The 25,942-nt window shown below is 49.5% G+C and overlaps 1 protein-coding gene across 1 annotated transcript; it reads right to left on the bottom strand.

Annotated features, from left to right (window-relative positions):
- Window positions 1–334: 334 nt before the first annotated feature.
- On the bottom strand, window positions 335–12,460 carry LOC137414399 (structural maintenance of chromosomes protein 5-like). The gene is made up of 6 exons (XM_078777449.1): window positions 12,403–12,460; window positions 12,260–12,313; window positions 8,513–9,021; window positions 3,218–3,487; window positions 2,153–2,662; window positions 335–343 (listed from the first exon to the last, which is right to left on the bottom strand). Exons 1-6 carry the CDS (start codon window positions 12,458–12,460, stop codon window positions 335–337), a joined length of 1,410 nt encoding a protein of 469 aa, XP_078633575.1.
- Between the last annotated feature and the right edge of the window lie 13,482 nt (window positions 12,461–25,942).

Below are 25,942 nucleotides of genomic sequence, written 5' to 3'. Positions count from 1 at the left end.
CGGCGTGCTTTACCCAACGTGTCCGAGCAGTTTCACCGGTTGTCGTGTCGTGTTGTCTGTGACGAACGAACGAGCTCAGGGTTCCGTGAACCCGGCCGCCCCGGGGATCGACGCTCCCTCCGAGTTGTAGGCGTGCCCCGTCTTTCCTCGAGCGGCCGAAGTTGCTTGCTTCTTTATTTTTGGACGATGTGATATACGCAGAAACGACGACGTACAGGCAGGCATTTGCAAATCCATGCACACGTGCACATGCACACGTCGATCAGTTCTTTACAAGGATATGCATCAAGGGTATCTACTTGGTATATGTACTACAAAAGTGCAGCCACACAGCTCAGGGTTCCTGCACACTCCCCTCAACAAAGGATATGGGTCCATGGGTGGGTAGGAAAGACAAAGCAGAGGTTAGCGGGGGAAAGGGCGAACGGGTACACGTCAAAACAAGGTAATGCAACATGAGGGGCACGGGAGAGCGAGCGGAGAAAGCTCGTCCCTAGCCGTTCGTCACCCCCCATGTCAACCTACACTACCCTTGCCCCTCCCCGTATTTACACTTTACAAATTCCGTCTCTACCGTCTTGTCTCTTCTATCCCCCTTTATGCCAAATTCGTTTCCAATCCCTCCCAAGAAGGAAGAGATGGAATAAACACAATGTCTCACCCACGTCATGATGCGTCTTTCATTCCAAATCATCTGCAAAACCTGGTGTGGAGTCCTGTCACCTTGGTGAGTGGATGTGGATGGTGTAAGAGATTTCATCCTAACTATCCTTCTAATTGACATTAACTCTTTAAACTACCCAGGGTCTTGCCCTGCCAATCAATTGGCCTCTTTACACTATGAGGTTCAAAAACCAATTCCCATTGACCCACCCTGTGGTGCCATACCAAATTTGGGGTCTCACTCCCCCCTTTTTTCTATCTGTGCCTTCGCACAATTTCGGGGCTGGGTCGTGTGGCTCTACCAGCAGGTCTTACTTACCTGCGCACCTCCGCCACTGATGTTGCCACCCAAGCTTGCCTAGCTCCTTCAACTACCCTAACTCGGGGAAGGCCCTCCTGGCTCTCTCACCCCTCTGATGCCCTCTCTGGCATTGGGCTACCCGGGTCCTCTCTTAGGATCCTCGGGCCCCACTGAACTCTACACTGAACGCTATCTGGCTCCCAGAGCCTACCTGCGGCCTCACCTGGCCGACAGACTACCAGTGGCGGAGTGCCCATTTAACCATACTCACTAATTAAGCCCACACGCCCAGCCATTCCACTCACTCATGCACCCCTCAAAGCAACAACTTGCTACTCCCTGCACCACAGATGTCAATTTCCAAACAATTTACCTGCTCCCTCTACCTAACTTTAAACTACCCTCCATGGGTATTCGTGAAGGGTTCCATCCTCCCCCATCCACTCCTTCGCACCATGCACTCCACACCACTCAATCCACACTACTCACTCCACACACCATTTATTCCCACACACCAAGTATTCTCTCCATTTATCCACTTGCACCCCATGCAAGTCAATCACTCAACACCATTACACATGTCCTCAATACACCACTCATACACTTTATCTGGTCATCCCAGACCATTGCCTCATTTCACCAAGTTCAACGATAACCAGATTCTCACACACATAACCATTCTCGACCAATGCCTCATTTCACCAAGCCCAAGAGGCACCCACAATTACACACACACAGCATCATCTAACTAACTACTTCCCTCGAATACAAACGTAAACTGTACGTCCGAGCCGGCATCGTCATGTTTCGCCGTTGCCACGTTACGTTGATTGTTTTACACAGTAAAGGAACCTTTACACAGTAAAGGAATAATCACAAAAATACCAGTGAAAGGCAAAGCAAGCACGCGACCGCAGCACAGGACAAAATGCATATGGCATCGCCTTTGTTTTGAATGAGAACCAGCAGCTACGCGTACGTATACTGTATGTACATTTATATATATTTTTTAATGTGCTTTTTATTGTATTTTAAATTGTTTCGATCGTTAAAACATCAACGTTAAAACAACGATCAACGATCGTTAAAACGTTAAAACATCCAATTGTTTAAATTGTTTAATTTTTTTCACGTCCGTAGGAGTGACGTAAAGTCGCACATAATGACGTTCGTTGAACTGAAATTTACTCTAGAAGAGTGGCGTAAAGTCGGATTTGACGTAGGTCGAAATGGCGTAAAACGGGGTATGACTATTTGTGAGTTCAAGAGCTGTAACTGCTGTTGGAGCTGCTGACACTGCTCAACATCCAGGGCTTCTGTGAGTAGCTGTGGCTCCCTCAAGGCAGTGTTACTTGTAATTTTCTGGCCCGAGTATACAGACTTCTTAACCAATACCCTTGATTCTGGAGTGTGAAAGGTACTCAGTGAAAACGTCTTTATAACCTGCTCCACATTTTCCTTGGTGGTTTCTGTACCCAAAGGCACTTCATGCACCCGATACCTTTGGCAGAGGTAGCTCATAATTGCATCAGGAGCATCAAACAGCTCTCGAAGGAAGTAGCCAAAGCAGTATGGTCTTTTCTTTAGATCATCCAGTGAGTAGGGTGCCTTGAAAGAGTTAGGTGGCATACTTGGAGCCCTCACGGCATTGACTCGAAGGTGTTTCTCGTCGCGCATCAACTTCAAAAGTTGATGAAGCTTCAAAAGCTTCAAAAGCTGTCCCGCAAATATTCCTACAGGTCGCACAAGATCTGCCTGCAACCCTCTTATGGTTAAACTGCCAAAATCAAGACTCTCTGCTCACCTTCACTCCTTCATTCCTCTTTTCTCCCACCTCTGGAACAAACTCCCTCACTCTCTTCAATCCCACTCCACCCTCCAGGTCTTATCTTCCCCCATCCAAAACCTTGATCTTTTCTACCCCCACTAATTTCACCCCAATTCCACTTTTTTGAAATACCAACTTCTGTCCTGGAAGTCCTTGGTTTCCTTGTGTTTTATACTTCTCCCACCCCCCCCCCCCCCTTCCCACACCACCTCCTCCCAAGCCCTCTCCTTCCCACACATCTCCCTGCTCTCAAATGTTGTGTGCTCTCAAGTGTTTGTGTGCTTCCCCTTCTCTCCTCATCTTGTCTTCCGCTCCCTCTTTTTATATATTTTGTTTGTCTGGTTGATTTGTTTGTGAAGTAAATGTCAGCTCTTTCACGAGCCTCTATTCAGTATACAAAAAAAAAAAAAAAAAAAAATGACCACGTCGTTTTCTTTTTCAAACACAAAAGCCTTCAAATCTTTCATGGCAATGTGGTTTTCTATGTACTTTGCAAAAGGTTGGCTTTTCACATGTATCAACAGCATGACTGGCTCAAACACGAGCCCTTGAAAACGTTCCTTATTTTGCTTTAACCACAACACAGCTTCATGTGTGTCAGGGTATCTCAAACGAAGTTTTCCCAGCCTCATGTTCTCTTGGTTTTGCAAAGTCTGGATCTGTTGTTGTATACCCCTCCTTTCATCTTCAGCGTTTTAAAAATCATCTTCGTGTTGCCGCAGCTCAAGCTCAAGTCTCATCATTTTATCGCAGGTATGAGACAATTTAGCATCTGTGTCGCATAGCTCCAGCTGGACATCCTGATCCTCCTCCAAAGAAGTCATCTCCAATTCCAGCTGTTCTAGCAACTTCCGAAGTGACAGCTTCTTTCTTTCACAGTCACCAAACTCTGTTTTTTTTCAGATTTAAATTCTGTCTGGCCTCTTCAACCTCGTCATCCTTTTTGTACAATGAATCTTTTTTTAAATCTTACAGACATGTAAGAGTTTCTTTAAATTTATGTCCGTCTCCTCCATGTTTTGTCGACATTTTTCAGAATATGCTTTCAATTCTTCAACAAGCCGAATTTTTGCTTTCGCATCCTTTTTAAGTTTCTCCAATTCAGTGTTCTTTTCAGCAACTTGCTTTCTCAGCTTCTCAAACTTGACTCTATGAGCTTCATAATTCAACATATTAAAGCGCGGCGTTACGCGCGCTGCTTGTGAGCAAGGAGGAAGCGGACAAGCGGTAACATATAAACGTCTTTATTGTAAGAGCACACTGTAACGCTGAACTGCTCCGGGCTGGTCGCCCGGTGTATATCATGAGGCCACGCCTACCCCTCGGGCGTGGCCACCGCCCACTTGGTGCGTGCAATGATGTCACCACGCCAGTGGGCTTTTGTGTCCGCCACACGCGCCCCCCCAGAATTCCCGCGCACCTGGAGGGCCAGTTTGCGGGGCAGACGAATGACCCGGCCGAAGCGCCCCATGGCGATCGGCGGCGTCCGGGGTGCAGGGATGCCAGGTGGGATGCCCCTGGCTGCCCCTGGGATGGGTGCAGGACCGGGGGGCGGCGTGGCGGCGGGGCTGGGCGGTGCCGGGGGTCCGCCCGCAGGAGGGCGGCCCCGACGTGGGGGTCGGGCCACTGGTGGTGGATGGTCCACATCGAGGTGGGCCGGCTTGAGGTGGTCTACCGAAACGCGGTCAGGAGTACCGCCGATGTCCAGGGTGAAGTGCTTCGCCCCGGTCTCCAGCACGTGGAAAGGCCCGTCGTACGGGGGCCGCAGTGGTGTCCGATGGGCATCGTGGCGGACGAAGACGTACTCCGCCGTGCGAAGCTCCGGGGCGACGTGCGTCGGTGGGTGCCCGTGGCATGCCGTTGGCACCGGGGCGAACCTCTGGGCGGTCTCTTGCAGAGCGGAGCGCTGCTGTGCCGCGGACCATGGTGCCGTGGAGTCGGGGAGGAACTCGCCCGGCACCCGCAGCGGTTGCCCGAAGACCAACTCCGCCGCGGATGCGCGCAGGTCCTCCTTGGGCACCGTCCGGAGGCCCAGCAGGACCCAGGGGAGCCTGTCGACCCAGCCGCCGTCGCGGAGGGTGGCCCGGAGCGCGGCCTTCAATGAGCGGTGAAATCGCTCACACAGGCCGTTAGCCTGGGGGTGGTAGGCCGTGGTTCGGTGCAGCCGGACCCCGAGCCCCTGCGCAACCGCCCCCCAGAGCTCCGAGGTGAACTGGGGGCCGCGGTCGGATGAGATGTCTGAGGGGGCGCCGAACCGGGCGACCCAGGTGGCGATGAAAGCCTGCGCGACATCGGCCGCCGTTGTCGACGCCAAGGGCACGGCCTCCGGCCACCGGGTGGTGCGGTCCACCATGGTGAGGACGTAGGTGAAACCCCGCGAGGGGGGCAGAGGTCCCACCAGGTCCACGTGGACGTGGTCAAACCGGCGTTCCGGCACCGTGAACGGGGCCAACGGGGCCTGGGTGTGCCGGTGCACCTTGGCGCGCTGGCACGCGAGGCACGTCCTGGCCCAGCCGCGGACGGCCTTCCGGAGGCCATGCCAGACGAACTTGTCGGCGATCAGCCTTTGGGAGGCCCTCGCGCCCGGGTGGGACAGGCCGTGGATGGCGTCAAACACCTGGCGCTGCCAGCCCGCGGGCACGATGGGGCGAGGACGCCCGAGGGAGACGTCGCACAAGAGGGCCGCGCCCGTGCCGTCGAACGGCACCTCGGTGACGCGGAGGCCCGTGACGGCGGTCCGCAAGGCCTGGACGTCGGGGTCAGCGGCCTGGTCCGCTGCCATCCGGGCATAGTCGATGCCGAGGTGGACTGCGTGGGCGACGGCCCGGGAAAGGCAATCCGCCACCGGGTTGTCCTTCCCCGCGACGTGCTGGATGTCCGTCGTGTACTCGGACACGGCCGAGAGGTGACGCTGCTGCCGGGCCGACCACGGCTCGGTGACCTTGCCCATCGCGAAGATCAGCGGCTTGTGGTCGACGAAGGCAGTGAACGCCCGGCCCTCGAGCAGATGGCGGAAGTGCCTGACCGCCAAGTGAAGTCCGAGCAACTCGCGGTCGAAGGTACTGTAACGGCGTTCGGGCGGGCGAAGCTGCCGGCTAAAGAACGCCAGCGGTTGCCAAGCTCCACGCACCCATTGCTCGTGCACCGCGCCCACCGCGTAGTCCGAGGCATCGGTGGTGAGGGCGATCGGTGCATCGGGCGCCAGGTGCGCGAGCATGGTGGCGTTAGCCAAGGCGAGCTTCGCGCCCGTGAACGCCGTGTCCATCTGCTCGGTCCAGGTAACGTCGCCTTTGCCCGGCTTACCTCGGAGAGCTTCGTGCAGGGGGCGCAGGAGCTGGGCGATACGGGGCAGGAACCGATGGTAAAAGTTCACCATGCCCAGGAACTCCTGCAGCCCTCTGATCGTGCGGGGGCGCGGAAACCCCTTCACCGCCTCCACCTTGGCCGGCAGGGGGACGGCTCCGTGCCTGGTGACACGGTGCCCCAGAAAATCGATTGTGGCGGCGCCGAACCGGCACTTTGCGGGGTTCACAATCAGGCCATGCTGGCCCAGGCGTTCGAAGAGCGTGCGGAGGTGGCGTAGGTGCTCTTCGCGGGACGCGCTGGCGACGAGGATATCGTCCAGGTAGACGTAGACAAAATCCAAGTCGCGCAGGACGCTGTCCATCAGTCGCTGGAATGCCTGAGCCGCATTCTTCAGACCGAAGGGCATGCGCAGGAACTCGAACAGTCCGAATGGCGTGATGACCGCCGTCTTCGGGACGTCCTCCGGCCTGACGGGGACCTGATGGTAGCCGCGTATGAGGTCCACCTTCGAGAAGAAGGACCTGCCCGCCAAACGGGCGGAAAAGTCCTGAATGCGGGGGACGGGGTAGCGGTCGGGAGTCATGGCGTCATTGAGACGGCGATAGTCCCCGCACGGTCGCCACCCCCCGCCGGGCTTCGGCACGATGTGCAGCGGCGACGCCCAAGCGCTCTCTGAGCGCCGAACGATGCCGAGTCGCTCCAGGGCAGCGAACGCCGCTTTTGCCACCGCCAGCTTTGTCGGCTCGAGGCGGCGTGCCCGGGCGTAGACCGGTGGCCCGACGGTGGGGATGTGATGGGCCACCCCGTGCTTGACGGCCCCCGCCGAGAAGGTGGGCCGCGTGAGGGCCGGGAAGCCGGCGAGGAGGCGGGTGAATGCGTCCGCTGCCGGAAGCGTACAGACCAACGTGGCCGGAACCGGATCGTTCGGCAAGCCGCTTGGCAAGCCGCTCGTTGAGCTGGGCAATGCACAAGCGAGCGAGCTGAACGTCTCGGCCTGGATAAGCCATCTGCGCTTGACGTCGACCAGGAGCCCATTAGCGCACAGGAAGTCCGCGCCAAGCAGTGCCATGGGCACGTCGGCGGTGACGAACGTCCATCGGAAAACCTGCCCTCCAAACCGCAGAGAGAGGCAGCGTTTTCCGTACGTACGGATGGGCGTCCCGTTCGCGGCAAGCAGCGCGGGGCCCCCACCTGCGGCGTGCTTGTCTGACGTGCCGGCGGGAATGACACTCACCTGCGCTCCCGTGTCGCACAGGTAACGGCGCCCGGAGAAGGTGTCCGTTATGAACAGCAGGCTGCTCGAACGGCCGGCGCTCATCGCCACTATTGAGCGCCGGCCCGGGCGTTTCCCGACCCGTTGAAGGAGCACGGCGGATGACACCGCCGAGCTTCGTGGCCGAACTTGGCGTGGAACCAGCACCAGGTGGTGGAGCTGGAGGAGCGCAGCTGGCTCCGCCAGGCCGGTGGAGTTGGCGGGTTTCCCCGCGGTGGCGGTTTTCGCCGCGGCGGTGGGCGGGGCGTGGCGGCATTGACGAGGTGCGTATCAGCATGCTGCTGAACATCAGCGTGCTGTAGAAGCTGATGCTGTGGAACATGCTGCTGAACATCAGCGTCGAGGGCCGTGACGGCCACGCCGACGCTCGCCCGCGTGTCCGAAGCGGCGAAGTACCTGTCCGCCTCGGCTGCCAATGCTCGGGGTTCCGTTAGCTCTGTCCCGGCCAATGCGAGGCGAACCTGCGCTGGAAGTTGGCGCCGGAAAAGCGCCCGGAATAGCGAACCGGGGGCTTCGTCGCCCAACAGTGACAGCATATGGTCCATTCGGACCGACGGGCGCGTCTCACCGAGCTCGGGGAGATCCAGGAGGCGGTCGGCCCGTGCGTCGTCTGTGACGCCGAACGTGGCTAGGAGTAGTCGCTTGAGTGCCTCGTACTTGTGGCCGTCCGGTGGGTGGCGAAGGACGGACACAACTCGAGCGGCCGTGCCGGGCCCGAGGGAGGCGACGACATGGCAGTAGCGCAGGTCGTCGTTGGTGAGGCGCCGAAGCTGAAATTGAGCTTCGGCTTGAACGAACCAGACTTCGGCCTGGGCCTCCCAAAATTCGGGAAGTTTAATCGCCATTGCCTTGTCGTTGGCCATTGCAATGGCGTCGTGTTCGGAAGGATCGCTACGGCAGATCCAACGTCGAGGGTCACCAGTAAAGCGCGGCGTTACGCGCGCTGCTTGTGAGCAAGGAGGAAGCGGACAAGCGGTAACATATAAACGTCTTTATTGTAAGAGCACACTGTAACACTGAACTGCTCCGGGCTGGTCGCCCGGTGTATATCATGAGGCCACGCCTACCCCTCGGGCGTGGCCACCGCCCACTTGGTGCGTGGAATGATGTCACCACGCCAGTGGGCTTTTGTGTCCGCCACAATATGCTTTTTCTTTTCCAACAGAGTAATCTGATCAACATATTTTTTATACTCATTGTGTTGTTGCATTTCTTGTCGGTTTCTCTCATTTTGTCGCTGAAGTTTCAAAATGTGCTTTTCTTTTTCATCACATTTATTCTTCATCTCTTTATTGCTTTGCTGCAGAGATTTCAACTGCAAATGCAAATTATACATTTCAGTTGGTCCAACTGATTTTTCTGTTGCCCCCAAAATCTCGATCTTCGTCATTTTAGCAAATTCTTCAACCATTTCCTGTGGGAGAAATTGGCAGTGGTTTTCAACATGGATGTTCAAAGCCTCCACTTGCTCTTCCACCTGCTTTTGGCCAACCTGGATGCCATTTATTGCCCAAGTGGACATGTTGCTCGAAGCAACAATCTCTCGAATAATTGTCGCATTTTTTCTGGCTTTAAAAAGTTCGATTTCTACCACGCTTTTCTCTTTCCCTTGCTTCACAAAATGCCCAAGCTTATCAACTCGTCCCAGCAAAGAAGGAACACAACAACAACGTCCCAGTAACACACCAGGAACCTGGAGACACAGTGTCAGCACGCCATCAGTTTGAGCTCCTGAAAGCACAATGTTACGGGTTGCAGAAGTCCCAAGAAGAATCCAGAGAGGCATTGGAGGAAGGTCTTAGATCCCTCAGCCTAAAACTGGAAAGACGAGGCAGTTGCCCAACAGAAGTCCTCACACCGACACAAGGTAAACTCCCAGAAGTGACAATTCGACAAGAATTCAAAATTCAGGGACAAATTGGGGAAGGGGGTCAAAAGGGATAGGCTGTCTTACACAAACCTCATGCACCAGATTGAGGCAGGCCTCTGCAAGAGACATGGGGAATCAGAGATTGTTGATGCAGTAATAAAAGCAGTCAGCCCAGGACTGAGTTTGCAAAATATGTTGGAGATCAAGAATGACTTGACACGAGGGAAACTGAAGATCATTCTGAAGGGGTACTTCAAAGAGGAAAGCACAACTGATCTTTATCAGCGGATGGTGAACATATCACAGGGGGCCAGAGAGTCTGCATATAATTTCTTGTTTTGGGCCATTGAGCTCAAGGAGAAGTTGTTGCTGGCATCGAAAGAGAACGAAGCTGAAGAACAGTTTAAGCCTGAATTGATTCAAAAGAAATTTCTCAGATCCCTAAGCACAGGGATACTGAACGACAATTTGAAATTCCAGATAAAGCCATACCTAGACGACATGAACTCGACAGATGAACTACTAATTGAAAAGATGGGTGAAGCAGCTAGCTGGGGACAGGAGAGACAACATAAACTGAGAAATCACACCAACGTCAAAGCAGTAAAGCTGACAGAAATCCAGACCGAGGTGGATGACAAGACAGATGAAGACCTCCACGGTGCAAAGACTATCCCCAAGACAGCACATCAGATGGAAAAGCCTCAAGGTGCAACACACAACAAGGAAAAATCTGAGAAGAATCATTGGTTCAAAGCGTTCAGAATTCAGAGCGTTCAGAATCATTGGAATCTCCTGCGATGAAGCTAACTCCAAGGGCCTTTCACTCACTCACCGCAGGCAGGTTGGTGGTCTTTCCTTATTCTACCGACTCCTCTCTGGCCTTGCCCCCCCAGCTCTCTCTGGGCTCTGTCCCCCAAATATTCCTACAGGTCGCACAAGATCTGCCTGCAACCCTCTTATGGTTAAACTGCCAAAATCAAGACTTTCTGCTCACCTTCACTACTTCATTCCTCTCTTCTCCCACCTCTGGAACAAACTCCCTCACTCTCTTCAATCCCACTCCACCCTCCAGGTCTTTAAAACAGCTGTTCACCACCATCTCTTATCTTCCCCCATCCAAAACCTTGATCTTTTCTACCCCTGCTAATTTCGCCCCAGAGCCGCTTTTTTGGGGTGCCGGCTTCTGTCCTGGAAGTCCTTGGTGTCTTTGTGTTTTGTACCTCTCCCGCCCCCCCCCCCCCTTCCTGCGCCTCCTCCCCCCGGGTCCTCTCCCTCCTGCACATCTCCCTGCTCTCAAATGTTGTGTTTGTGTGCTTCCCCATCTCTCCCAATCTTGTCTTCCGCTCCCTCTTTTTATATATCTTGTTTGTCTGGTTGATTTGTTTGTGAAATAAATGTTAGCTCTTTCACGAGCATCGATTCAGTATACAAAAAAAAAAAAGAAAAAAAAAAGAGGGAAACAGAATTCGGACCAGAAAAAATGCAGGCAATAGTACAGGAGTTTAAAGTGGAAATGAAGGAGATCAGGGAGATGCTGATAGCCTCAATGGGAATGAACAGCCAGCCGGGAAGACGATGGCCTTCTGAGCGAGGGTGCCAAGTCTGTTGGGAAGCAGGAAGGGGAGAGATCTGTGACCACTCTTTCAGGTGTGGTCAAGGCGGGCATCTGTCCCGTGGGTGTCGGGCTCCCCGCCAGATCCCGGGAAACAGGCAGGGGCCACTCTAAAGGGGCGAACAGTGACCCAAGAGGCAAGGCCCCCACCACAGAAGAAGAGTGGAAAGCTTGGTAGTACAAGGGGAGAAGTCAATGGTGGCCAAAGAGACAGAGTAAGACAACCTGTGCCGATAAATCAGATAGGACTGGATGCATCATTCGAAAAAACAGCCCGGCTGAAAGATACAGGAGAACGAGGAGCTGTCGGTCTCAATGCCAAGCCAACTGCCAAGTTAGTGAGCCTCATCGGAAGGAGATGCCTTGCTCGCTGCACTCTGGATAATGTGAACACGACAGCTCTTTGGGACACAGGCACCCAAGCCAGCTTGTTGAATGAAGACTGGAGGAGAACAATCCTGTCACAGATACCGATGAGACCAGTGGAGGACTTGTTAGGACCTGGCACTGTTGTGGGTGTTGCTGCTTAAAGGTCAGAAAACTCCTTTCTGGGGTGGGTTGAAGTGGACTTCTAGCTCCACAGCACAGGAAGTCTAAAAATAAAAGCTGTGGATCCCAATGCTGGTGTCAAGTGATCCGAATGTAGCACAAGAACCCATAATTGGATACAATGTGATTGAAGAACTGCTAATTGGATCAGATAGGGCACCACCAAGGCAGATAGCAGTAGAAACAGTGAGACATGCCTTCTCCTTGGATGCCAGAACAGCAGAAACGTTCATCCAGCTCATACAGGTGAGGCCCTCCGAGGGCGATGGGTGGCAAGTGCGGACAGGTCGATTACCGATCAGCATCCCACCAGGTCAGATGTTCACCATTCAATGTCGTGCACATTCTGGGAAGCTGGAAGAAAAACAAACAATGCTATTTGCCCCAGCTGAGGGGCTGCAAGAGATGGAAGGGCTGGGAGTTGGAGAAATACTGGTGATGGTTCACCCAGGCAACAGTCCAAAGACAGCTATCCCTGTTGTGAACACTACAAAACACAGCATCACAGTGGTCAAATGCTCCATGTTAGGACACCTGCAACCAGTGAAAACCGTCTACCCAGCAGCTGTGCGGCCAGTTAAAATGACGGCAAGCTCGCCGACACCAGCCATGACACCTCATATAAATGGTGAGGACATGTCCGGTGTGCTACCAAATGCACCAAATGGCCAACAGTTCAGTGGGGAAGTGGCATGGGATCCACTAGTCAGCCTTGATGGTCTAACCACCGAGCAAGAGGTGACGGTGAAGAAGATGCTGCGAGAGGAGTGCTGTGCTTTTCCAGAAATAAGGAAGATGTTGGTTTCATTCCATCACTGAAAATGCACATCACCCTTAAAGATGCAACACCAGTCCAGCGGACGTACCTCTCAGTCCCAAAACCACTGCACAAGGAAGTGAAGGAGTACCTGCAGGATATGTTGAATTGCGGGTGGATAAAACAATCAAGGTCTCACTACTCCTCGCCCATTGCTAGTGTACGGAAGAAGGATGGGACCCTGTGTCTCTGCTGTGATTATAGGGAACTCAATCGTAAGTCCATTCCAGATCGCCATCCAATTCCACGGATTCAAGATATGTTAGACTGTCTGAGCGGAAGTTCATGGTTCTCTGTACTGGACCAGGGGAAGGCATACCACCAGGGGAGTGTGGATGAAGAAAGTAGGCCTCTCACTGCCTTCATCACCCCCTGGGGCCTATATGAGTGGGTTCGCATTCCCTTCGGCCTGAGTTCTGCTCCGGCTGAGTTCCAGCGTAACATGGAGGAGTGTCTAAGAGGTCTTCGGGACGACATCTGCCTACCATACTTAGATGATAATTTAGTCCACAGTAAAACCTTTGAGGACCATGTCCATCACATTCGAACGGTACTCCAGCGATACCAACAGCATGGGGTGAAGCTCTCCTCAAAAGAATGTGATATGTTCAGGCGGAGAGTGAGATTCCTGGGGAAGATGGTGTCAGAGGAGGGCTACACCATGGACCCGGCAGAAACTGCACCAGTTCAGACATTGAAAAACCGAAAGCCAGACACGGTTGGGGAGCTGAGGAAGGTCCTGGGTTTCCTCTCCTACTACAGGTCTTACATACAGTCACGTGAAAAAGTAAGTACACCCCATGTAAAAATTTGACTTTTTCAACATATTTCAACATACAGCTATTTGATCTTCATTTCAACAATATTGATAGATAAAGGTGATATAATATAACAAATATCATGAAACATTTACATTTTGTAGTCCATTGTATAATTTAAATAAACATAAATGGAAATTTCGCATGTGGAAAAAGTAAGTACACCCCTACATTTATCACGACTTCAAATACCTAAAATTAGAATCAGGTGCACCAGCTCAAGTGCAAATGATTAGAACATCGTTAGAGAGGATCTTGGAGGAACCTGTCTTATTTAAAGTTAAACCTCAGACATTTAGTTTGGTTTGCTCTTTGTTGTTGAAGTGTGCGGCGTCACCATGCCTAGATCAAAAGAGCCCTCTGAGGCCTTCAGAAAGAAGTTTATAGACGCCTACGAGTCTGGGAAGGGATTAAAAAAGATCTCCAAACAATTTGAAATCAATCATTCGACTGTCAGGAAAATCATCTACAAGTGGAGAAGATTCCAAACAACTGCCAACTTGTTCAGGCCAGGCCGCCCCAGCAAGTTCAGCCCGAGAGCAGACCGCAAGATGCTGAAAGAAGTCTCCAAGAACCCCAGAATGTCATCACGAGACCGACAGGTAGCTCTTGCCACTGTTGATGTCAAAGTGCACGAGTCTACCATTCGAAAGAGGCTGCACAAATTTGATCTACATGGGAGGTGTGCCAGGAGGAAACCTTTGCTGTCCAGAAAGAACATCAGGGCAAGTCTAAAGTTTGTCAATGAACACCTAGGCAAAGACCAGCACTTCTGGAACAATGTGCTCTGGACAGATGAGTCAAAGGTAGAGCTATTTGGCCACAGTACCAGAAGACATGTTTGGCGAAAACCAAAGACAGCATTTGACCACAAGAACCTGACACCAACTGTAAAGCATGGTGGTGGAAATATTATGGTTTGGGGCAGCTTTGCTGCATCAGGGCCTGGGCAGCTCACCATCATAGAATCCACTAAGAATTCTTCATTGTACCAGAGGGTGCTTGAGGATAATGTGAGACCATCTGTCGGAAAGTTGAAGCTCAACCGAAGGTGGACCTTGCAACACGACAATGACCCTAAACATACAAGTAAATCCACCAAGGAATGGCTGAAAAGAAAGAAATGGAGGGTTCTGGAATGGCCAAGTCAAAGCCCGGATCTAAATCCCATCGAGATGTTGTGGGGGGATTTGAAACGAGCTGTGCATGCAAGAAACCCCTCAAACATCACACAGCTGAAATAATTCTGCATGGAGGAGTGGGCAAAAATTTCTCCCAGTCGATGTCAGAGACTGGTAGACAGTTATAAGAAACGCCTACTTGAGGTTGTTTCTGCCAAAGGGGGCAATACCACCTATTAGAGCCAAGGGTGTACTTACTTTTTCCAGATGCGAAATTTGCATTTATGTTTCTTTAAATTATACAATGGACTACAAAATGTAAATGTTTCATGATATTTGTTATATTATATCACCTTTATCTATCAATATTGTTGAAATGAAGATCAAATAGCTGTATGTTGAAATATGTTGATAAAGTCAAAACTTTCCATGGGGTGTACTTACTTTTTCACGTGACTGTACAGAACTTTTCACGTATCGCAAAGCCATTGTATGATGTACTGTCAGCCCCTGACCTAAAGTTACAGTCAAAGACAGAAAGGAAGGGGGGGAAGGAATATAAAGACGCCAGAAAAACAGGATAGGTGCCCAGTAAATGTCCTATTGTCTGGAGTGAAGAACATCAACAGGCAGTGGAACAGATAAATCAGCCACCTCACCAGCCCACCTGTCTTAGGTTACCCTCGGTTTGATCAGTCATTTGTGCTGCACTGTGATGCATCACAGGAGGGCTTGGGAGCAGTGTTGTACCAACGTCAGGAGGGGAAACTGCAGGTCATAGCTTTTGGATCAAGAACTCTCACTCCGCCAGAAAGGAAGTACAACCTGCATTCATGGAAGTTAGAGTTCCTGGCATTAAAATGGGCGATATGTGAGCGCTTCAGGGACTACTTATACCATGCGCCCTCCTTCACTGTCTACACAGACAACAACCCACTCACATATGTACTCACAACAGCAAAGCTGAATGCCACTGGACAGAGATGGGTATGCTGAATTGGCGGACTTCAACTTTGATGTCAAGTACAGGCCAGGCCGAACGAACGCAGATGCGGATGGACTGTCTCGCATGCCTCTTGATTTCTGTAAGTTCATGGCTGGGTGTACAGAAGGAATGAGTCCAGAGGTGGCTGAAGCTGTCATTCAAGGGGTGTCCACCACACAGAAGGACTTCATGCCACATCTAAGTCCATTGGCCATCAATGCAATGGCCACAGAGATTCAACTTGACCAGCCTTTGACCTCATTACATCCCATTCCACTGAGTCACCTCCAGTCAGCTCAGAGAGAGGATCCTGTCATTGGCCCCGTGCTGAAGCTAAAAGACCAGGGTGAGCAACCAAGCAAGGCGATAGTAGAAAAGGAAAGCGCTGAGGTGAAGGCATTGCTGAGGGAGTGGTCAAAGCTGCAGGTAAATAGCAAAGGTTTCCTGTATCGCAAGACTGCAACAAGGACCCAACTCGTGTTGCCACGCTGCTACCATCCACTTGTATACAAGGAACTGCACAAAGATATGGGGCACCTGGGCTCGGAAAGAACGTTAGAACTTATCAGGGACCGATTTTACTGGCCAAGGATGCAGCAGGATGTGGAGAGATTTGTGACACAGGAATGCGAGTGCTTAATGAAGCAAAAACCAAGCCGGATCGCGCGAGCACCCATGCTGAATATAAAGACACATATCCCTTTGAATTGCTGTCCATCGACTTCCTGCACCTTGAAACGTGTAAAGGAGGGTATGAGTACATTCTCGTGGTGATGGACCATTTCACTCGATTTGCACAGGTGTATGCAACAACCAACAAGTCAGCAAGGACAGTTGCCGACAAGATATTCAGTGACTTTGTGCTGAAGTTTGGTTTTCCCACACGAATCCATCACGATATGGGATGAGAATGTGAAAATCAACTGATGGCCCAGTTGAAGCAACAAAGTGGGATTAAAGGCTCCCACACCACACCATACCACCCTCAAGGAAATGGACAGGTAGAGAGGTTTAACAGGACATTGCTGGCAATGCTGATGACTCTGACTGAAGAACAAAAACAAAATTGGAAGAACTCATTAGCAAGTGTGGTACATGCCTATAACTGCACCCACAATGAAGCAACAGGGTTCTCACCGTACTTCCTGCTCTATGGGAGGTCTCCCAGACTTCCGATAGATCTACTATTTGGATTTGACATTGAGGGGAAAGAGGGCTCTTATGCTGACTATGTTGAGAAGTGGAGGAACAGGATGAGAGATGCATATGAAACGCAAGCAAAACTGCAGCCAAGCAGGCCACTCGGGGAAAACTGTCACATGGCAAAAGAGTCTACGGTGTCGAGCTACAAACAGGTGGTCGGGTTTTGTTGAGGAATGTTGGTGAAAGGGGAGGTCCTGGGAAGATCCGATTCCTACTGGGAGGACCAGGTTTACGTTATTGTCGAAAGAAAGACGCCAGAGAGCCCAGTGTATGAGGTGAGACCTGAAAATGGGAGAGGCAGAGCCAGGACCCTCCACCGCAATCTTCTGTTGCCATGTGACTCCCTCCCTGTGGCAGAACTTCAGCAGAGACCGCACAGAGAGGAAACAGCACAGAGTGAGCGAGGACTGAGGAGAAGGTGGACACGCCGTCAAGGTTCCATTGTAGAAGGGGTTGAGCCAGTTGGTGAGTCAAGACGAAATCTTTGAGGACCAAGCCCAATGGGGCACAGTGGAGGGATTGGATATCTCGGATCTCAACCCTGACGCCATAGCATTTCAACCACAGAGGAGGGTACAACGACAGCCAAATCCATCTCCATCTCCGGTGGTCATGCAGAAAGAACTACTGGAAGACTGGGGCCTCAGTGAAGAGGCAGGGGGACATACCAGTGAAGGACCACAAGAGCTCCTGGAATCAGAGGAAGAAGTAGTACAAGAAGACACCTCCAATGGCAACTATTCCCGTCCAAAGAGACGGATTAAACCTCCACAAACATTGACCTATGAGTCACTGGGAAAACCATCTTTGGTGAGAAGGATAGTAAGCACCCAGGAATCCAGGATTCAGTTGGTTGATGGAGACATCTTTAACTGCCCCCCAACAGAGACTTGCATACTGCATTAGCAGAGATTGCTCCATGGGAGCAGGAATGCTTACACTCTTTGAAGAGAAGTGCTCCGGTATACAAGAGCTGTTCAGTCACACAAGGAAGACCGGAGATTGTGTGGTACTAAAAAAAGGGAAAAGATTTGTGTACTACCTCATCACAAAGGAGAGTGCTCACCAGAGATCAATGTGCACGGGCTTGAAGGAAAGCTTGGAGGTAATGAGAAACCACTGCATTGCTCATGGAATAACCAAGGTCTGCATGCCAAAGAATGGATGTGGGTTGGAGGACTTGAATTGGGAAACGTTGCTGAAGATTTTGGAGGAGGTCTTCCAAGAAACTGACACCAGTATCTCTGTCTACTCGTGGTAAAAACCTCGGGAGTATGTACGAGTGATGGAAGAACGAACAGTTGGTCGGGTGAAGTGAATGTCGGGACGACATTTCTTTTGAGGGGGAGAGTGTTACGAGAAAAACTACCCCCATTTTCATTACTACCACCCCATAAAAAAAACTCAAAATAATGATGAGATTAATATTAAAACGCAGAAGGCAGCCTGAATGATAGCAAAGAGTGGAGATGCAACCGCTGACCACCGGGTGTTAACAACACAGTTGCTCTTAGAGCACCTCAGTTGCCACGAACGGCGTATCGGAAGGCACCAACCCTGCATCTCCTGTTTTATATCTGCGATTATTATACAATTCAGAATAATGACGAGATTAATATTGAAACTCAGAAACCAGTCCGAATAATAATAATGAGTGGAGATGCAGCCTCGGACCATCTGCTGTGAACAACACCACTGTTCTTACAGCACATCCGGTTGCCGCGAATATTGTGTTTGAATGCGCCAGGCCGGCATCTCATGTTGTGCATCTTTGATTATTATTCCAGGTATGGATCGATTTCTCTCAAAATGGTGAATATTGAGGCACGATGTTGTTGAGTTTATTATCAATGTTGCAAGTAAATTCGCATAGTGCATTATTGGGTTGTTATAAGTTAAGGCCTACAAACTCGGGGAACAATGGAAGCATTTACTCAAACCATCTCTGTCAATCCATCATACCAAATGTGTTCTGGGGACAATGATGGTACAGTGATACCGTGATTGATTACGTTGTTTGGTTAGCGATGTTATTTGTTGGGATATTAGGATTAATGCAAGCATTCTGTGCATGATTAATTGAATGGTGAATAACCCCACTGTTCTTACAGCACATCCGGTTGCCGCGAATATTGTGTTTGAATGCGCCAGGCCGGCATCTCATGTTGTGCATCTTTGATTATTATTCCATTAAAAGAATTTGGAATTGGAATGGCGACTCTGCTCTGATCCATCTACCTCATCACCCTGCACCATCACACCGGAATACTGTTATAGTGCAACACATGCGTCGGAGGTGTACAGCCTGCATCATAGCTCAGGGAGAACACACACGATATTGAGAAATGCTGTCATTCTGTCCTTGACTGTTCGGAGTGTTGTGTCCATTCCTGTGTCATTTTGTTTTGACTGTATTCAGGTGCGTGGCTTTGTGTTGCTGTGCTGTGACCTTTGTTGCTCCACCCCTTGTGATGTTCATGCTTTTGTTTTTTTGTGATTGAGGCAACTTCTTGTTTATTGACATGTGTTTCGTAAAGATAGCTGAACTTTACCTCTGTGTTCAAATATTTTTCATTTTTGCGTGGAGGATTTCAATGAGTGTCCTTCTAAAGATTTGATGTTTCTTTTGATGTTGAATACATATATATATATATATGAGGTCATTCATAATGGAAACAATAATATACAACCAGAGCTACTCGGCCAAAGACCTTTATAATGGTATGGGTTTTACAATCGCAGATGGGGATGTTTGAGAGGAGAGAAAATCGTCGGAAAGCCAGACAGAAAAACAAACAAATAGAATAAGGCTTTCATTATATATTATTATTTTTCTGTTAATTTCCCCACAACATATGATTATTGGGAAATGAAAAGTGTAACATTGCACCTTAGAGATATTAAAACAACGAGGCCTTAGATTTGAATACGAGGTGTGATAATGATGGCGGTGATGCCAACATTATGCGTTCCCATGTTGCACACAAAACTTCCAATCAGGAAAAACCTTCTTCACAAAAATCCAGGCCTGACTATTGAATGAAGCACCAGGAATCGGAAACAGCAGCTATTATTATATCGATATACAGCAGTCATGTCTCCTCTAATCCGAGGCCTTTGTTATATTATTGTCCTTGCCACTGTCAAGTTTTCCTGGAATCGGAAGTCACATTGTCGATGCTGTCATGCCCTCGCCTTCTCTCCACGGACGTTAGGGCTTTCTAACAATGTTGTCATCCGTTGTTAATCATCCACATGCCTGTGTGCTTCTCTCGTTCACAGCAGAGGGCTCAATTTGTATGCCAACTAGTCTTTGGCTTCTCAATTGCATATCGCACATTCCCAGGCATGGCAGACACCAGCTGACTGCTATTTGTCACCTTGCCACTGGGGTGGCAAGGCCCAAGAGCTAAAGTAGGTTGAGTTGTAGAGCAGTCTGCATCATCATGGTCATTCCACTTTGGAACTATGACTCAATGCTCATTGTAGGAAAAGCTCATCACATGATCTTACCAAATTTCAACTGTCACATTGTTTGTATAGTTTATAGCCCAGGACACCAACAAGGCCAGGACCTCTTAGGCCATAGTTTTATTTTTGACCCACCAGTCCATCAGGCACCTGTCTTCATGCCTTTTCAACAGCAGAAAAGAAGGGGCATCCCTCATATCAAATAAAAAATATATTTTGACCCTGATTATAAGCAATGTCCGACTTGATGTCAAAGGTAAAAATAAAAACTAAAAGCACGAAGAATCCTTGTGGCATAAATCATGGTTTTGCGACAATGTTGCATATACTTAACATTATTCATTTGAAATTCCTGCGAAACAATCATATAGAGAGCCCCCGATGCGGATGTTTACGATACTGAACATGTAACCCGGCCATGACGAGCACGTGAGGTGGGGCAAAAGGGGAGTCGCATCATACACTGTTTAATATGCATATATGTGTGTGTGTGTGTGTATATATATATATACATACACATATACAGTCACGTGAAAAAGTAAGTACACCCCATGTAAAGTTTTGACTTTTTCAACATATTTCAACATACAGATATTTGATCTTCATTTCAACAACATTGATAGATAAAGGTGATATAATATAACAAATATCATGAAACATTTACATTTTGTAGTCCATTGTATAATTTAAATGAACATAAATGCAAATTTCGCATGTGGAAAAAGTAAGTACACCCCTACATTTATCACGACTTCAAAAACCTAAAATTAGAATCAGGTGCACCAGCTCAGGTGCAAATGATTAGAACATCGTTAGAGAGGATCTTGGAGGAACCTGTCTTATTTAAACCTCAGACATTTAGTTTGGTTTGCTCTCTGTTGTTGAAGTGTGCGGCATCACAATGCCTAGATCAAAAGAGCTCTCTGAGGTCTTCAGAAAGAAGGTTATAGATGCCTACGAGTCTGGGAAGGGATTTAAAAAGATCTCCAAACAATTTGAAATCAATCATTCGACTGTCCGGAAGATCATCTACAAGTGGAGAAGATTCCAAACAACTGCCAACTTGTTCAGGCCAGGCCGCCCCAGCAAGTTCAGCCTGAGAGCAGACCGCAAGATGCTGAAAGAAGTCTGTAAGAACCCCAGAATGGCATCACGGGACCTACAGGTAGCTCTTGCCACTGTTGATGTCAAAGTGCACGAGTCTACCATGAGAAAGAGGCTGCACAAATTTGATCTACATGGGAGGTGTGCCAGGAGGAAACCTTTGCTGTTCAGAAAGAACATCAGGGCAAGACTAAAGTTTGCCAATGAACACCTAGGCAAAGACCAGCACTTCTGGAACAATGTGCTCTGGACAGATGAATCAAAGGTAGAGCTATTTGGCCACAGTACCAGAAGACATGTTTGGCAAAAACCAAAGACAGCATTTGGCCACAAGAACCTGATACCAACTGTAAAGCATGGTGGTGGAAATATTACGGTTTGGCGCAGCTTTGTTGCATCAGGGCCTGGGCAGCTCACCATCATATAATCCACTATGAATTCTTCATTGTACCAGAGGGTGCTTGAGGATAATGTGAGGCCATTTGTCAGAAAGTTGAAGCTCAACCGAAGGTGGACCTTGCAGCATGACAATGACCCTAAACATACCAGTAAATCCACCAAGGAATGGCTGAAAAGAAAGAAATGGAGGTTCTGGAATGGCCAAGTCAAAGCCCGTATCGAAATCCCACCGAGATGTTGTGGGGGGATTTGAAATAAGCTGTGCATGCAAGAAACCCCTCAAACATCTCACAGCTGAAAGAATTCTGCATGGAGGAGTGGGCAAAAATTTCTCCCAGTTGATGTCAGAGACTGGTGGACAGTTTTAAGAAACGCCTACTTGAGGTTGTTTCAACCAAAGGGGGCAATACCACCTTTTAGAGCCAAGGGTGTACTTACTTTTTCCACATGCGAATTTGCATTTATATTTATTTAAATTATACAATGGACTACAAAATGTAAATGTTTCATGATATTTGTTATATTATATCACCTTTATCTATCAATATTGTTGAAATGAAGATCAAATAGCTGTATGTTGAAATATGTTGAAAAAGTCAAAACTTTCCACGGGGTGTACTTACTTTTTCACATGACTGTATATACAGACTTGGCATTTAATATGGAATATTTTTTTTGTGAGGGTGAACTTACTTTTCAAGATGACTTAGAACCAAAAGTTCATTGGAATTATGTTGAAATTATTCTAGATTTTGTTAATGTGTCCTTTAAAAGAAACAAATACCACATTTGACATTTCGAAGCAAATGAATTGATCCTTGAAAGTGATGAAAACTGATATCGAACTCAATTCACGGACAGTACTGTGTTAAACTTCTGTATGTTTTCCAGAAGTATCTCTTTATTTTGCACATTAGCCAAAAAATCTTTTAACAAAAACAAAAGTTAAATTACGACTGGGATTATGGACAGCAAAATGACAGTTCAGTACTTCGTGTAACCCCCACGAGCATTCAGGAGAGCAGGTACACGTTGAGGCATGCTGTTCACGAGATTTGCCAAGGTTTGGACAGGAATCGCTTGCCATGCAGTGACAATAGCCTGCTGTAATTCACGCACAGAGGTGGGCTGGTGGTCCAAGTTGTCGATTTGACGCGTTAATTCTGCCCACAAGTTCTCTATCGGATTCATATCCGGGGACATGGCAGGCCACTCCATATGCTCTACACCACGGTCAGCAAGAAAGTGTTGGATCATGCGAGCAGGATGAGGCCGTGCATTGTCATCTTGGAAGAAAAAGTTTCCTCGAAAGGCTGCACGAGCAAATGGAAGCAATGTTTCTTCCAGAATGGCCCTGTACTTGAACTGGTTCAGGTTTCCATTCAGAACAACCAGGTCAGTTTTGCCACCTGCATGAAAAGCAGCCCAAACGGTCACCCCACCACCTCCAGCTTGGACTCTTGGCACTATACAATCTTGATTGTAGGCTTCATGCACTTGTCTGCGCAATCGGACGCGGCCATCTTGACAATAGGCCAGAAATCTAGACTCGTCACTGAAGGTCGCGTGATTCCAGTGTCCTGGCTGCCATTGACGGTGCTCTCTGGCCCACTGCAATCGGCACTGGCGGTGTTGTCTGGTCAGGCATTGCTTTCTCAGGGGACGCTTGGCCTGATAGCCTGCTTGAACCAGTCGTTGGTTGACTAGCCTTCTGGATACAGGCACATTTGTCAGTTGCTGCCACTCAGCCCTAAGCCGATTAGCTGACTTGGTACGGCCATTGCGGACTAACCGGTGCAGCTGGCGATCATCCCTCCCTGTGGTTCTGCGGGGACGTCCTGGCCTCGGTATTGGAGTAGGGACACCCCTCTGAGCATTTCGTTTCAGGATCTTTGACACCTGACCTTGAGTGATGCCATACTGCCGAACAATAGCACGCTGTTTCATGCCGGAATTTCGTAAAGCCACCACTCCATGACAAACAGCATTGTCGAGTTGACGGACCATCTCCAGAGGAAGCGGCAATAACTTTTGTAGACGTGCAGCAGTTGTTTTCCACTAATACAGAACGCAAAAACCCTTATATACCCGATTGTGAAGCCAATCGGTAAATGTACCTGTCCGTACATTTTGTCACGCCACCTGTGATATAATCCTGTTATTGACTTCTTGCTGTGACAGACAATCAGTGACGTGGTTCTTTTAACAAAGAAATCACCGAAGCGTCAAAGAAACTCACCAGATTGATATACTGAGTTCAGAAAGTAAACCCAAGTCATGAAAAAAATATATATTCCATATTAAATGCCAAGTCTGTATATAGATATATATTGTTGCGGATCTCTGCGCCGGCCTTCCCCTTACCAAGGGGGGATTAGTCCCCTTGTCTTTTACTAGCCGACGGGACCCGGGCCCGATGACGTCCTTCCCGGACAGCGCTAGATAGGATTTTAGGAATAGGAATTCGCTATTACCTAAGTACTAACGCCGCCCAGAAACGAGGAAATAAGCCCCGCCCGAATCACGGGTGTTAGTGGAAACGCCGAGCGGTAGTGACCCGTGATCCGAGCCATTAGCAATGACTAAGCCCGATCCGAGCGGTTCTTAATCGTGCCACGCTTACCCAATGGAGGAAATGACTGAAACGGTCGAATTTGGGAAGAAAGAAATACCAGGATTTATTTACACTTTGCACAAGAAGAAGAAGAATACACAGTGCAGCCTTAAACAGTCTTAACTTATCCCTGGACAAACGGGCCCATCACACTCAGACACACTCACACAGGATTGCAGACGAACAGGTCGATGGTCCAGTGATGCGTCCAGGCAGCTCGCTCTCCGGTCGCCAACTCGCACCACGAAGCAGATGAAACAGACGGCAGCGGCCGGGAGCTCTCCACGTGTCGTTCTTGCGCACGGGATTATTATAGAGCGAATCGGTAGGGCTGGCTGTGGCGGTTATACTCGCGGCTCTGCCGCGTACGTAATAAACGAACAGTTCCAATAACCACGAACAATTCGCTCTTCAGTATCTCACTGTGTAGCTCAATGCGCTCCTTCAATACAATTCGCTCGCGATGCATGACTCCGTTCAGTCCTCGTATATCCCCTCATAAGCGCCTCTCCCTTCTCATCTGAGGTGAACTCGCCGAGTGCCTCTCCCTTCTCATCTCAACTGAGGTGGGGGCCTTGCGCCAAGGGTTGTATTGCCACGCCTTTGGAACCCTCTGGAACTCACCAGACGTTTCTGTACCACGCCCTCTCAAGCCATGCCGTCTCAGCCCTGGTTGGCTGGTGCCCTTACCGTCACCGCCTCTGACGTGCTGCTTGACGCGGCTACACCTCGACCCTCATGCTCCCCCCTCTTTTCAGGCCTACCTCGTGATTACCTGACTAGTTTGAGCGAGCAAAGGGCAGCTAACGCTGCTGGCGGCCAAAGCATAACAAACTTGAGGGATTCCAAATGGGGCGCGGGATCGAGTTTGCTCATGATGGAAATTGGAGGGTGGCCGCAAAATGAAAAGGACCTAAGCTTATTTCTTTACACACCACAGATGTTACGAGTGAAATGGCCTACTCTTACACATACTATGACATAACTAATTCTAATGGGCCTACGTGTTGCTTGTGGACTATCTATGGGGGGTAAAACCTTTAACCTTAATGATGTTATATGTACAATCTCAAAACCTCAACAATATATTATCTTCTATATATATATAAAAGAAAGTTTTTGTTTGTTTGTTTGTCTGCGCAAGCTAATCTCCTGAACGGTGAAAGATAGCAGGAAACCACAAATACAAAAACTGTCGGGACGTGCCCCGGGAAGGTTATAGGCTAGGTGACGAGGCCGGTCGAGGCCCACCACGGCCTGGCTGGGCCCATTTCACAATTAAAAGCTGAGGTGAATTATAGTAGTCAATCTTCTACGGCTGCGAGTAAAAGCTGAATTATAGTAGTAAATTGTTTCGCCTGGGTTGTGACGATTGTTTCGCCTCCTCACCCTTGGCCTCGTGCTCATCCCTTCGCTCCTGCTGGCATGGCTCTGCGGTACTCCGCCGCAAGGCTTCTCCTGCTTAAAACCCGCTCCACCCCATCATGCATCTCTGCAATCAAATCGAATGGACTCCTGCGTCGACCCAGGTACATTCACCGTGGCTCCGGTCGTAAGTTTGTTTATTTACAATCAGGTCACTCCATCCCCATCCTCTGGTCGGCTCAGCGCACTCCCACTCATCGTCCCAACACACCTGGTCACAACAACGCACAAAATCGCACCTCCTGTCTGCGAACCCTGGCCAAATCACCTGGATTCATACCCGCTGTACAAAACAACATCAAGCTCACCCTGTTCAATACCCGGTCCCTCAACAACAAATGCCTCATCCTGAACGACTACATCCTGGAAAATAAACTGGACTTTCTCTGTCTCACTGAGACCTGGCAACAACCACTGGACTACTACACGCTCAACCTCACCACACCCAATGGATATTCTTACATCAATAAACCACGCTCGGAGGGCCGAGGTGGTGGAATTGCCGTTATTCACCGAGAAGACATCAAGACCAACCTCATCTCCATCTCATCTGCTCCATCATTTGAACACCTGGCTTTTA

This window comes from Myxine glutinosa, chromosome 5 (assembly GCF_964187855.1).
Source record: "Myxine glutinosa chromosome 5, kmMyxGlut1.1, whole genome shotgun sequence".
NCBI lineage: Eukaryota > Metazoa > Chordata > Myxini > Myxiniformes > Myxinidae > Myxine > Myxine glutinosa.
Note: the sequence above shows the minus strand (reverse complement) of the source record. Positions and strands in the feature narration are given on the sequence as shown.

Coding starts and splice junctions, on each gene's coding strand:
- LOC137414399 (XM_078777449.1), bottom strand. CDS start 12,460: ATGGCGATCTGGAATGGACTTACGATTGAGTTCCCTATAATCACAGCA. Junction 9,022..12,259: donor ACTGAGAGGTACGTCCGCTG/GACTGGTGTTGC, acceptor GTGTTCCTTCTT/TGCTGGGACGAGTTGATAAG. Junction 2,663..3,217: donor TGTTTGAAAAAGAAAACGAC/GTGGTCATTTTT, acceptor AAGCTTTTGAAG/CTTCATCAACTTTTGAAGTT.